This window comes from Pleurodeles waltl, chromosome 6, assembly GCF_031143425.1.
Source record: "Pleurodeles waltl isolate 20211129_DDA chromosome 6, aPleWal1.hap1.20221129, whole genome shotgun sequence".
NCBI lineage: Eukaryota > Metazoa > Chordata > Amphibia > Caudata > Salamandridae > Pleurodeles > Pleurodeles waltl.
Genome location: NC_090445.1, coordinates 1,442,936,055 through 1,442,951,219, shown reverse-complemented (window position 1 = coordinate 1,442,951,219; position 15,165 = coordinate 1,442,936,055). Strand labels below are relative to the sequence as shown.

The following is a 15,165-nucleotide window of genomic DNA, read 5'->3' as shown; positions in this document are numbered from 1 at the left end:
ACTGCACAGTCATCGGTCAGCGATATTACCTTCCGAAAGTCCAGTTATAAACAATATGCTGACGCGCGGCCAAGTTAAGACTCAATTGCGTAACTTCGCGTTGATTAGATTGCAAAGTGGAGTTTGACTCTAACAAGCACCTGCTGCAGCGTGTCTCCAGAAACACGACTTGTATTTGGGAATGCTGGCAGGCCCCTGGCACGGAGACGTGTCCCAGGGCGTGGCAGCCATTAACTGCAGATACACCCTTGACGGTGGCATGGACGATGAAGGGGACGTTGACTCCGCTGGGTCCGAGAAAGGCTCGCGTCCCACGGTGAAAGATATTGAGCAGCTGCTGGCCACGGGGAGGCGGTCGTGTAACCACGTCGACGAAGTTTGGCCAAGTCTATTCCTTGGCGACTTGTAAGTAAAGATGGACTTAGAACCTAGGATTACAGATATCCTTTTTAGTTGACTTAGCTAGAGAGCTCCATAGTTTGCCAGGTTGATGACTGTATCCTGGGACTTGCGGTCCTGTTCATTTCATATTAAAATAAGGAGCACAAACTACAGTATTGGCTAGCTGCCAATTTATGGAGCTGGAAAACTACAGCTCTCAGGGATTACTGAAAATGTAGGAGGAATAATGACTGGCAGACAGGGGCCCTTGAAAGGCTCATAGGGTTGGCGCAGTTAGTGACATGCCAGTCATTGCCTAACCCATTAGTGTCTCCGTCTAGCCCTGCCAGCCTTCCTTATAAGCAATAATTTACACATATATATTCCGGCAGTGCTTAATTTGTAAATAAAAACGTTCCGGTGCCCAAAGCCCTCCTCTTAAACACGCGGCTGCTGCAATTAAATGTGGGAACACAGAATACTGAGGCAGCACAAACCTGAAGCCATCTCGGGCCTCTTCAATCCATTTACAGCCACTCCCTGCCCCTTCAGCTCACTCTTGCAGCTTTCTACTTTCTCCCATTGTGACGCTCTTTTTGTTTTTCTCTTCCTCCGTCTTTCCATATGTGTCTTTAGCTTGCAGCAAATGCATGAGGCAGATAAATAGGCGCCGGCCCCCAAAAATAAGTGCCGATGCTCGCACCGGAAACAACGAGCACAAATTAAGCACTGTATTTCAGGCACTTCAGGCTGGAAATACTCCGATTTTCTAGTTCACCTGTGAGCGGATTTTTGAGGTTTTCTATCCCAATTTCGTTTCACAGGTAAATTATATAATAAAAACCGTCTGCTACTTGCACAAGCTCTGTAACTCTGGGCAATAGCTTGCTTAATCTCCACAACGGCCCCAACAGCGCTGGGATGCCTGGCTTCATCTTGGAGGTTGCCCAGGAGTGGGCGCCTCACAGGGAAAAGCCAGGAGGGGTTCCGCAGCGGTATGCGTACAGCGCCTTGAGACCCTAACGGTGAGTAGTGCACTATACAAGTACGAAGTTTACAGTTTTTTACATCTGTGGTAAACCGGAGGTCGCATTTAGGGAAGTTTTATGTTCTGCCTATGGACAGCTTTTAGCTGTTTGTTGTGAGGACCTACTATGGACAATACTCACAGTAGGTTTTGGATCAACCCACTGCTAACCATTGATTGGTTTCTTGTCAACGTCATTTGCATGCTTGTTATACAATGGATTTCCTTATTCTTGTGAATGTCTCTAACTGGAGCATCGCTTCTTTGCCACTCTTTTGATTGGATAACGTATCTTTTCAGAGCTTACTTTCAAGAAGTAAGATTTTGGTCTAGCTCAGAGACAGCTTTAGCTGCCTTGTCAGGAACAGGAACTGGGGTTCAGGAGGAGCCGCTCCACCCCAGCCAATATTTGAGGAACAGAGCTGGGTTATCGGGAATAAAAATACTTTTGTTATTTTTCAGTGTTTCGTTTATGTTGAAAGAAACAGGGTCAACATTCAAGCAACTTTTTATGACTAATTGATTTTAACATAAGGATCAGTGTTAATGTTTCCTTTCTCGTACTGCAAAGTTGAGGGCATTTTGTGGCTCGATATTCTTGATGAGGTAATGAAGATTTAAATTTAAAAACAAAAGGCTACATGCATGGCAAAGGTCAAGAAATATTTGCTTACTTTGCAAACGTAATTTTACACATATTTCAAAATATTAATTATAATAGACTGACATATGTGGAACATTGTCTTTTAATCCCAAAGTACAATTAGTCAAACTATTACATATTATCTTTACTCTGGGTATTGCATACAAGGTCAACACCATCTAGACATTATATTTCTAAGTTTTAAATAAGTCCTAGCTTCATTTAAAAATCATAATTGGAAACTCAAAGATGACTATTCTTTGTGACCTAAGAGGCAAGCCCAGTTTATTACTGGCATGCAATTACATTTATCTTGCACCCTAAATACTGGCAATTATTTCAAGTGGCACATAAACATTTCAGGAAACCTACTTTTTTCTCATTCTACCATCTGGCAAGTACATTTTAGGTTAAGCCATAAACGCCCTTTTCTGATTTGGCTTTACCATATCAAGGCAAAATGACATAACTGCAAGCAAAATTATGCCTCTTACCACCATGAAAACAATAATCAAAATGCTCGTTCTACAGGGAGTGCAGAATTATTAGGCAAGTTGTATTTTTGAGGATTAATTTTATTATTGAACAACAACCATGTTCTCAATGAACCCAAAAAACTCATTAATATCAAAGCTGAATATTTTTGGAAGTAGTTTTTAGTTTGTTTTTAGTTTTAGCTATGTTAGGGGGATATCTGTGTGTGCAGGTGACTATTACTGTGCATAATTATTAGGCAACTTAACAAAAAAAAATATATACCCATTTCAATTATTTATTATTACCAGTGAAACCAATATAACATCTCAACATTCACAAATATACATTTCTGACATTCAAAAACAAAACAAAAACAAATCAGTGACCAATATAGCCACCTTTCTTTGCAAGGACACTCAAAAGCCTGCCATCCATGGATTCTGTCAGTGTTTTGATCTGTTCACCATCAACATTGCGTGCAGCAGCAACCACAGCCTCCCAGACACTGTTCAGAGAGGTGTACTGTTTTCCCTCCTTGTAAATCTCACATTTGATGATGGACCACAGGTTCTCAATGGGGTTCAGATCAGGTGAACAAGGAGGCCATGTCATTAGATTTCCTTCTTTTATACCCTTTCTTGCCAGCCACGCTGTGGAGTACTTGGACGCGTGTGATGGAGCATTGTCCTGCATGAAAATCATGTTTTTCTTGAAGGATGCAGACTTCTTCCTGTACCACTGCTTGAAGAAGGTGTCTTCCAGGAACTGGCAGTAGGACTGGGAGTTGAGCTTGACTCCATCCTCAACCCGAAAAGGCCCCACAAGCTCATCTTTGATGATACCAGCCCAAACCAGTACTCCACCTCCACCTTGCTGGAATCTGAGTCGGACTGGAGCTCTCTGCCCTTTACCAATCCAGCCACGGGCCCATCCATCTGGCCCATCAAGACTCACTCTCATTTCATCAGTCCATAAAACCTTAGAAAAATCAGTCTTGAGATATTTCTTGGCCCAGTCTTGACGTTTCAGCTTGTGTGTCTTGTTCAGTGGTGGTCGTCTTTCAGCCTTTCTTACCTTGGCCATGTCTCTGAGTATTGCACACCTTGTGCTTTTGGGCACTCCAGTGATGTTGCAGCTCTGAAATATGGCCAAACTGGTGGCAAGTGGCATCGTGGCAGCTGCACGCTTGACTTTTCTCAGTTCATGGGCAGTTAGTTTGCGCCTTGGTTTTTCCACACGCTTCTTGCGACCCTGTTGACTATTTTGAATGAAACGCTTGATTGTTCGATGATCACGCTTCAGAAGCTTTGCAATTTTAAGAGTGCTGCATCCCTCTGCAAGATATCTCACTATTTTTTACTTTTCTGAGCCTGTCAAGTCCTTCTTTTGACCCATTTTGCCAAAGGAAAGGAAGTTGCCTAATAATTATGCACACCTGATATAGGGTGTTGATGTCATTAGACCACACCCCTTCTCATCACAGAGATGCACATCACCTAATATGCTTAATTGGTAGTAGGCTTTCGAGCCTATACAGCTTGGAGTAAGACAACATGCATAAAGAGGATGATGTGGTCAAAATACTCATTTGCCTAATAATTCTGCACTCCCTGTAAGTGCAATAAAATGTGCAAAAGCACTCATGTTACAGCATGTGTTGTTGCACATCATGACTCCTATTTTCCCCAAAATGCTAAATTGTAAGGTAAGGTATAGAGAAACTCTCAACTTGTTTCTGTTATCATATTTTACCTCCCTATTAAGTGCATAGTAAAAACGAGAATCATTGTGTTTCTGTTAACTTTGCAATTGTGGTCATTACATGTTGTTTTAGTATATTGTCAAGCAATAATGTCACTATTCTGTAAAGATTTTAGTAATTTAGACCTGAGCTCAACCCTTGGTAGCAATGGTACACAGCAGACAGCCTTAATTTAAGAAAATGTGTAAATAATTTAGAAGTTCTAAAGAGTTAAAAAGTCAAAAAACACAACACAATAAAAAACTCTCTCCATTTGATAACAACAGAGAAAACTTTAATGAACAAAATGACACCAAAAGGCCAAAATCCCAATTTGGAAAGCCGGAGGTACAATTTTTAAAGTTTTAAATGTAAATAGTACCAAAAAGTGTTAAGCACCAACTTGGCCTACTGGTTGCACTTGACTGACATCTAGGTGTGATTTTAGGCCAATGGTCGTGGAATGTGGATCAGATACCTAAACCAGGCTCAAACCCATCAGAAGATTTAACTTCTGACTTATGGCCTGATTTATTTATAAGCGGTCAGCCCGTCCTTTGCCAGGGAGATGGACTAAATTACCCCATCGCCTCGATAGAGGTGCTGATGACCAAAATTAGAAATGTCCGCTGGCCCAGGAGAAATTTCTAGCTTTGGCAAGAACTGCTGTCAAAGCGGTTCATGTCAATGGAATGTAATTTTGACCAATGTCAGGCAAACTTTCAACTTTTTTTTATTTTAAAAAGGAATATCCCATTGTGGGATTTTCTTTTTGAAAAAAACAAAACAAAACAGTTGAGGCCTTTTCATTGCCTATTCTCACAATGTTTTCCTTGGTGATGATGAGTAATGAAAAATGGTGTCTGCCTATCTAAATTAGGTAGGCAGACATAGCCAAACCTCAAAGCAGCCCTTATTCTGTCCAGTCATCTGGGACGTTTTACCATGACGGAGTCAGAGTAAACTCCCCCTTCATCAAACTATGGTCTGCCCGCATTTAAATTGTGCAGACAGACCATAGTCTTGTCAGGGAGGGAACTCTGTTGCCGTTGCGATGGAGTTCTCTCTTTGCCAAGATGTAAGTAGGGGCCTTAGTCTCTGGAATCGTAGTCAAAACTCTTCAGTGGGCAAGGCAGCAGTCCTTGGCTGATATGGGCTCCACAAGGCTGGATAGCTGTTGTATGAGGTCCCAGGGAAGTCTTTGACTTTTAGAAAGCTCAGATTGGGTGAAATTCAAAATTTGCACTCAAGGAAGGTCCTACAATGGCTGGATACTGGACTGCTTTCTGAGTGCTCAGCGTCCTCGCCAAAAACTGCAGCAGGACCCTCCTTGCTGTCAGAAGCATATTTTCTCTTGCTTCTGTACCTCTGTATCCACTGAAATCCTGCAAAGAACACAAGACAATGTTTAAGTGGCAATCTACACATTCTGGTAACAGTTAAGAATTGGATAAAATTGAAAAGATAAAAATACTCATCTGATGGAGTCTTGTTGAAAGGACTGGTGTAGTCAACCATTTTTTTGTTTATTTCTACAAGAGAAAAAGAAGTACAAATATTCATTTTCAGTACAAGGTTTGATAAGCAAACAGAGACTTATATTTTGGTCTATTATATTATTACTTGCACATGGCATTGTTTATTGAAGAGTGATACACAGGAAGGGAAATGCTATACATATGTACTTTATATGTCAGGAAATGAAAGCTGCCTTAAACGTATGTACCTTTCATGAACTTTGATTCACTATCAAAATGACTGATGTTTATTTGTTTATCTTGATTCATAGAGCCTATACACCTAGGTAGGTGTTAGAGATTGATGTTATATTCCTATTCATATGTGCTAAATTTACCACTGAGTTAAGGGTCTTGAGTTCTGTCTTCTAGACGTATAGCATAGCGAAGCCCAGCCTACCACGAACCAGCACCTAAAAGAGAGAAAGGATATTAGGTAATTCAAAGTGGGTTACATACATTGAGAATGAATCACAATATATATATTCTAAGGTTTGTTCTTAATAGTTTTAGAAACTGAAAAAGATGACCTACATCACAAGGTAGAATTTGGTGTTGGCCTTGGTCAAGATTTGCCTCTTCGTCCCAGTGGGTCAGGCGTGACTTCTGTGGAGTCCATTTGGTGTGCAGTGTAGTAGGGAATTATGTCTTGTCTATTTCACTCCTGCGAAAAGGTATCAGGCCTCACAGTTGGTTAACATAAGGTCTGCCAACTATCCCTTGGAGTACACTTCTTTGTCCTTTGTACAAGTGAGATCAGGTCCAACCTTTCAGGTCTCCTCACAGGTCTCAACAGGTGTAGTCCTTCTTTCTTCCACAGGTCCAGTATTGTCTTGAAGAGGGTGCCCAGGGGTGCCACATTTATACCTGGCCTAGCTTATGGGTAAGGGTGACTCGTAGCCCCTCCCAAAGCAATAGGAAAAAGGTTTCCAGTGGTAACTCTACCCACTTTTGCAACAGTTCCAGTATGTCCTACTCCAAACAATAAGATCACTGGTTGTGAAAGTCTGTAAACAACAAGCGCATGTGAATCTAAAATGAATGGGTCATTTCTGCAAGCATTTTTACTATATTTTTGGCAAACCTCAGTTAATTTCTTTTCAACTTGCATCAGCCTTCTGGCCCTTTTTTTTAGATTGTGCCCCTTGGGATTGGTTACAGACTTCTGCAACCAGCAATCTTACTGTAAATGTATTGTTTATCGGACAGAAAACACACCAAAGCAGCACATCTCATACTCACAATAAAATTGGATGTATTGGCAGAAAAATACAAGTGCATCCCTTGTACTCTTCATTTTTTCTACTTCAGCCGATCCTATAGTCCCCTCACAGAGTGCATCTTTCTACCTAAATCCAACATGGCAAGACATTTCTCCTTGCTCCTGTGCCCACCCAGAGGTGTGGCCAGGGAATGAGCAACACCTCCCCTGTGGTCACTTCAAACCAGCTCTGCTCCTACTGGAATTTGTGACTACCTGACTAGGTGAACAAATGAAGGCCCTGCCCAATTGTCAACTAACATGTGCCTATGACAGGGTAGGTCCTTTGAAGTTAAATGAATTCTGGGACACAGCCTAGATGGTCATCATGCAGGAGGAACAGAACACATCCCACCAGCCAATGCCTCTGCCTCAGCTTTGGGAGCAAGTTAACACCAATAAAGGGGCTATTCAGCTCCTAGATGACTATTGGAAGCTCATGCAAATATGCTCCTAGAGACTTTAGGCAGGAAAAAGGTGACTTTCTCAAAGTCTCTTTTCTTAAATATTTATTACAAATTTGACTTTACCAGTAAATTTGGCTTGTAATTAATATTTTAAGAGTCCAAAATTAACTTTGTAGCCGTTTCCTAGGCATAGGTAACATTATTAAATTTAACATGGTATCCCAATGCTTTCCTGAGGACTAGTTAACCACGCTATAGTGAAATAGTGTTTGATGCCTTTTCACTGTAAAGCATTAAACCTTTACATGCCATACATCCTGCATTATGGGCATTAACGCCTACTTAGCAGTGACTTATTAGTACTTAAAATGAGGGTATAGTTCTGTCAAAAGGGGTTATTTTGACAGGTCAGGTTAGATCTTCAGTCATGTTTGCACTGTCACTGTAGTGGGTGGCACAAAGGTCCAGTCCACTAGTAATAGTTAACTTACAGGCCCTGGGTACACTTTGTACAATATACTAGGAACATATCTGTAACTTAAACATGCCAATTAGGAGAATATCCCATTTTGGCATTCTTTATGGGTCAGAATATAGGCAGAAGGACCTGATTAACAGAGTCCTAGTTCACAGAGTCAAACCAGCAGCATCAGTCCAAATAATGGGGGTGGTCATGCCAAAAGAAACATTTTCCTACACAGTGGTACACAGTACTTCCCATGGCAGAATTTATCTGGCACAATGTGCTGTCTGTTTTTATTTTATTATAACACATACCTCTTGATTTCCATCACTATCACTGGCACCATCTTTACCATTGTTGTTACTTCAGCTATGTCTCAGTGTTTCAATGAAAAATGTGGTCCTGATAAATTACAATACTTTACCAAAGCACACTTTTACAACTTACAGTGAAAATTCAACACTGGACAACCACAACCTCCTTTCACTCTCGCACGACTAGGAATTGTCAAATTTAGTATATTTACTCTTTAAGCAGCACTTGGATTATTCTTCACCGCTATGCTGTTAAAAAAGTTAAAAAAGTGATGCTGATGGACAGCCCCATCACTTTGAAAATTGTGCCAGCCACTGTATTTTAAAAATAATCATAACAAAAATACATATATACTTATGTGCAGAGATGTACTCCAGCAGCCCTCTTCATCCACTAGTCTGTCATTCACATTTTGCTTCTGCCCACCAAAGTATACATCATGTGGCAATGGATCTACCAACCTCAGCTATTGGCTCTCTTCACAGTGAGTGATGGCATTTTGGTCTTGCTCATAGATTGGCCTACCAACCAGGGCTGGTAGGCCAATCTATGCTTTCATTATATTTTTTTGTGATGAGTCATTTTTTTACTTTGTTTTAGGAAACACAATTTGATGACACAATTTTTACTATTATTAATGTGACATTTGTGATATGTATTGCATATACTTGCAAAAAGAAGAAATGAAATGAAAAAAAGCAGATGCTTGCAAAGACCTTGCAAGTTGGCTTTTCCAATGGTTGTTTTCCAGCAACAATTTGCTTTTGTTTCTATTTTTCAATTATTGCAACCCCTCCCCCCACCAAGTTCCCCCAATGCTCTCTGCTTCTGCTTTTGTCACTCTTCGGTGCTTACGGCCCCCTCCTGTCTCATTGTTATTATTAATATTTTCTTTTTTGGAGGACCTGGCCGGTGCAATTTGCTGCCCACTACTTTGATGCACGTTTTATACTTTTTTAATTTACTACTCTATGATGGGTTTTCTCCCCCTTGGAACTGTAATTTAAAAACCAAAATGGTTACAGCATCATAAGGTATGCGCATGCATGCGTTGTTACCAGTGGTCGAAGCATGGGAACTGTTATGCTGCATGCAGTGCGTGCGGTGTAAATGAGCATGGGCGTGGAGCAAAGGTGTGGCTAAAAAGTACACTATTCTCTAAGTTGTTTTGGTCTTTCATCGTTAGATAGCTACATATAAAATAACATGCAGCTTAAATGTAAAATAAATAACATTTGTTACTTATTGGGAAATTCACCATAGTACATTGTGAAACCTCTATCAGGCAATGCACTGCAGAGGTCTGTGTGTAACCAGAGAGCCACAGAATTAAGTTTTGGTAGCTGCAGTGGAGAAAAGTGACTTGTGAATTTTAGTGCTACAAAATCAAGCCTGTGACAGAAAGTACTGTGAATATGTAATCCATTATTTTAAACTTGCATTACACATAGTATAAGATAGACTGCTACAAAATGTGCAAAATGTTTAGGATAAAATGGTGCTTCTAAAATATAGATTTTAGTAATACCCAGAGTGCAGAGTGCATTTTTTTGACATTACTGTCCCTTCAACACCTCCTTATGTAGTAAGCGAGATATACATACAATTACAATTAAAAGCATGCACTTCACAGCCCAGTTGTTAACTCTTTGCACTACGACTCAAAGAGAATAAAGCTTTGTCATCATAAAGCTTCTAGTGATTAGGTGAATTAAAGCCAGTACTGGCTCCAAATCATCTCCTACATTTGCAAATTAACTTGTACAGCACATTTGCATTTCCTTCAGGCAAGCACGCACCCTGGCATGAAGGCTTGTTTGGTTGTCTGCCCGGATTTGCTTTCACCACACAGGAGACTCACTGAATGGCACTTCAGTTGAGGCATTTAAGCTGTCGGAATTAACCATCCTAGGACTGTTGTCTTTTTACAAAAAGTAAATCATAAAAGTATGGGCACATCGTGCCCCTCCGATCCCGCCAACTTCGACCACTGGTCGCCATGCTTGGGGTACGATAACACTGTAGTGCATATGTGATGCTGTAAAGGCATTGAAAGGCAAGACCTTTTGAATTTGCCAATGCCTGTTTGCATAGCTTATGCAAAGTAAATCACTCACCCGATAAAGGAAATGAGGCTCATGGAGTTAAAGTGTCTGTCCATAGAAAACACAGTTTAATTTTGAGGGGAAACTCACAATCACCCAAATTGTGTTTTCTTTGGCAAAACATTACATGGCATATTTATTATTCTTTAACGAAAAGCAGTGCAGCAACCAAAGTTGCTCCCTATGCATAAGGGGGAGAAAGACGCACAGAGCCATATTTATTAAAAATGTCCTTCTTCTGCTCACTACCCCTGCGCTGGTATACAGACAACTTAGCATCTCACACAACCTTTGCACGATGGTGCGCAGGTGTGGGTGTGTGTGCTGTCAAAAATAGTATTTGTATTGCAAGCACACTATTCCATTATTTCCAGTGTAAATTCCTATGCCTAAACAAATTCATACGTTTTCCACAAAAATGCATGTGTGCTGTCAGAATATCATACATGCATTCTGTGGAATGTTTGTAGAAATGAAAACATTTTCCCTGTTAGCACATATCTCAGGCTGGCTATCTTAGTAGAGCCAGTTTTGTATCAAAAACTATAGGCATTAGGGGCGATTAGCCCAAATTACACCCCTTGAAGCATGACTTTGCCCCAGGGCCCCAGACCCTTAACAAGTCTGGCCCTTTGTCTCCCTCTGTCTAATTTGCCTTACTGGGAGGGTGGTCATTTGCTGCATGGCTAAATGAAAAAAACATTTCGGAAATAATCTCTTTCAGCTGACCAGACACACACTAGAGGTTGTGCAAGAAGGTGGCTATTAGGACATTAGGATAACCGTAACTGTTTGCAGTTGTCTTGCTGCATTGTTGGTCATTTTTTTATCAGGTCAAGTGTGTGTATTTCACTGAATTGTTTCCTGGTAATATGAAAGTAGCAGGAAGACACAGAAAATGACGGCAGATTGAGTTTAGAGTATTTTTGTAGGTTGAATCAAGGTTAAAGCGCTTCATATGCTAGAAAGGCCCACACAATGGCTCATGTTTCGCAGAGTATTTGTGTATATACTTCACATCATATTGAAATTATATTTTCCAGGATCAAAGTTTACTTTTTTCTTGACTATTATTCTGATATGGTAATTTGTTCACCATGGCACTGAAGGTATAACTGAAGTTTTGTCATTCAATTTTCTGAAGAATCGGCACCATAAATAGATATGTGACACCCTAGATACTATGCTACAGCAGTAGAACCGTCCAATCACATTTTCTACCTTACAGCCAGTGACGTAAATGATTCCCTCTGCGGAGATCCATAGAAGTCATCTTGTCAGATCAAGGATAGCGTCACAGCCTTGCATATATTTATAGAATATGGACAATCACGGGGTGTAGGGCAGTCGGGGACAAGCCACTAAAACATGGGCTTCTCTTTTAAAATCGTTTATATTACAATGAAGGAAGATTCATGACTGCCAAATCAGTGAGTCTATTTGTCTAAAATGATGCATCATACAAAAGTCAACCTCCATAAAGCGCAGGTTTGACCTCTCCTAGAACGTTCAGTCTGTAACTGCAGCTCCATTCCATGATGTCACTGCACTACCAGAAAAGTTTAATCCCTGATTGGCTGCTCGATTCGATTATGTCACCACTCTCATAGAATGTTCACTCTGGCACCTGCTGCTCCATTCCATGATGGCACCACTCTCTTAGAATGTTCACTCCGTAACCTGCAGCTTCATTCCATGATGTCACCACTCTCATAGAATATTCACTTCATAACCTGCAGCTCCATTCCATGATGTCACTGCACTACCAGAAAAGTTTAATCCCTGACTGGCTGCTCTATTCGATTATGTCACCACTCTCATAGAATGTTCACTCTGGCACCCGCTGCTCCATTACATGATGGCACCATTCTTATAGAATGTTCACCCTGTAACCTGTAGCTTCATTCCATGATGTCACTGCACTCCCAGAAATGTTTAATCCCTGATTAGCTGCTCCATTCCAAGATGTCACCATTCTCACAGAATGTTCACTCTGTAACCTGCAGCTTCATTCCATGATGTCACCATTCTCCTGGAATGTTAACCTTGTAACCTGCTGCTCCATTCCATGATGACTCTGCACTCCTGGAATGTTTACTCCCTGACCAGCTGCTCAATTCAATGATGTCACCACTCTCAAAGAATGTTCACTTTGTAACCAGCAGCTCCATTCCATGATGTCACTGCGCTCCCGGAATGTTTACTCCATGATCAGCTGCTCCAGTAGATTATGTCACCACTCTCGTAGAATGGTCACTCCGGCACCTGCTGCTCCATTCCATGATGTCACCACTCTCATAGAATGTTCACTTTATAACCTGCAGTTCCATGATGTCACTGCACTCCCAGAAATGTTTAAGCCCTGATTAGCTGCTCCCTTCCATGATATCACCACTCTCATAGAATGTTCACTCTGTAACCTGCAGCTTCATTCCATTATGTCACCACTCTCCTGGAATGTTAACCTTGTAACCTTCTTCTACATTCCATGATGTCACTGCACTCCCGAAATGTTTACTCCCTGACCAGCTGCTCCATTCGATGATGTCACCACTCTCATAGAATGTTCACTTTGTAACCTGCAACTCCATTCCATGATGTCACTGCACTACCAGAAAAGTTTAATCCCTGACTGGCTGCTCGATTCGATTATGTCACCACTCTCATAGAATGTTCACTCTGGCACCCGCTGTATGGCACCACTCTCATAGAATGTTCACTCTGTAACCTGCAGCTTCATTCCATGATGTCACCATTCCTCTGGAATGTTAACCTTGCAACCTCCTGCTCCATTCCATAATGTCACTGCTCTCTCGGAATGTTTACTCCCTCACCGGCTGATCCATTTAGTGATGTCACCACTCTCACAGAATGTTCACCTTGTAACTTGATGCTCCAATCCATGATGTCACTGCTTTTCCCGGAATGTTAATCCTGCAATGTGCTGCTCCATTCCAAGACGTCTCCGCTCTCCCGCTCCATTCCATGTCATCGTTTTTCCAGAAGGTTCACCCTGTAACCAGTTTCTCTGTTCCTTGATGTCACCTGTGTTCCAGAATATTCACTTCATAATTTGCTGCTCTATTCCATTTGAGCACTAAATGTTCTCCCTGTAAACTGCTGCTCCATCCCTTGACGTCACCGATCTCACAGAATATGTATCCCATGCCTGCTTCTGTCAGCTCTCTAACAGAATGTTCACTGCCTAACCTGCTGCTCCATTCCATGATGTCACTGCTATATCAGAATGTTCACCACGTTATCTGCTCCTTCATTCCATGTCGCTGCTCTTCCAGAATGTTCTCTGCTAACCAGCCGGACCATTCCATGAATCACTACTCTCCCAGGATGTTAACACTCTAACCCAGTGGTTCCCAACCTGTGGTCTGGGGACCCCTGGGGGTCTGCGAAGCCTCCTCAGGGGGTCAGCGACTGCTGAGAAAATTAAATAATATTAACAGATTACATCCCCAGCTTTCAGTAATAATAATGAGTCAGTGGTGGTCCCTGGGTTCCAGTAATGATAATATGGGGGTCCACAGATGTTAAAAAGTTGGGAACCACTGCCCTAACCTATTACTTCATTCCAGTAAAGCACACTCTCTCCCAGACTGTTCATCCTATAACCATCGGCTCCGTTCCATGATGTCACTGCTCTCCCAGTATGTTTACTCTCCACCCTGCTAATCCATTCCAATATGTCACCTTCCTCCCAGAACATTCAACCCGTGACATGATACTCCATTCCATGATGTCACCGCTCTGCCAGAATCTACACCCCATAATCACCTGCTCCGTTCCATGATGTCACCACTGTCCTGGAATGCTCACTCCTAAACCTACTACTCCATTCTATTATGTTACTGCTTTCCCAGAATGTTCATCCTGTTACCTACTGCTCCATGCGTGATGTCACAGCTCTATCAGATTGCTTACCCTGTAACCCAATGCTTCATTCCCAGACTTCGAATTTTATCATTTAGCTGTGCAGCTCCAATGGCTAACACGATGGCTTAATGATGTTGGTCTGGCAGAACTGGAGTGGGATCGTGGTGGACGGTGCAGAGAAATATTGTTGGCAAGAGTGCTTAGGCCGAAGCTCAAAGCTCCCCGGACAGGAGTTCTCCTGCCTATTGTCCTAGTGACCTGGCGCAGGGCACTTTGGCAAACAGGTACCCTGTCCCCGTATGCACCCGCAATCCCTTTGGTGGGGCTTCCACTCGGAAGCCCTCCTCACTGTTTTACGCAGACACACATGGAGCACTCGACTAATGCGGGTATGCAGACAGTGGGTGACAGACACAGAGCTGGCTGGAATCATTTGATGACCTTGGGGAGCTGGTGGGTCTCCTCTGGAGCCAATTTCTGAGATACAAGGCTTTAGTTCGATTCCTGAGGGATCTGTGGGCGGAGGGTGCGATGGAACCCCACACCCATGCAGTGTTACAAGCAATGTGTACGATGGGAGGATGTTCCTATTTGGTGACATGGCTCTATGGGGTGCTGAATGGTATGGCGTGTGGCCCATTAGACTCCCTTAGAGCCTGCTGGATTGCTGACCTGGGCAGGGAGCTGTCAGATGCTGAGTGGGGTGAGACACTTGTGTATGCATCCAGGGTATCCAGAAACATTCACCTTAAATGTATCCAATTTAATTTCACACATAGGTCATACCTCATCCCCAAAAAACTTCAGGTCATATATAGAGGTGAACTCCGGGGTTGTCCAAGATGTTTGACCCTAGATGCCGATTTTGGCCACATGACTTGGGGATGCCCAACTTTGATGGCCTACTGGGACACGGTCATCACACTACTCAACAGGACAG

At 42.1% G+C, this 15,165-nt stretch overlaps 1 protein-coding gene across 1 annotated transcript in view; it reads left to right on the top strand.

The window, feature by feature from the left end:
- Positions 1-202: 202 nt before the first annotated feature.
- LOC138300942 (dual specificity protein phosphatase 13A-like) overlaps positions 203-15,165 on the top strand; it is a 38,228-nt gene continuing 23,265 nt past the window's right edge. The window contains exon 1 of the mRNA XM_069240865.1: positions 203-405. Within this exon, the coding sequence (XP_069096966.1) occupies positions 260-405 (146 nt within the window). The 5' untranslated portion in view covers positions 203-259. The remainder of the gene's footprint in view (positions 406-15,165) is intronic.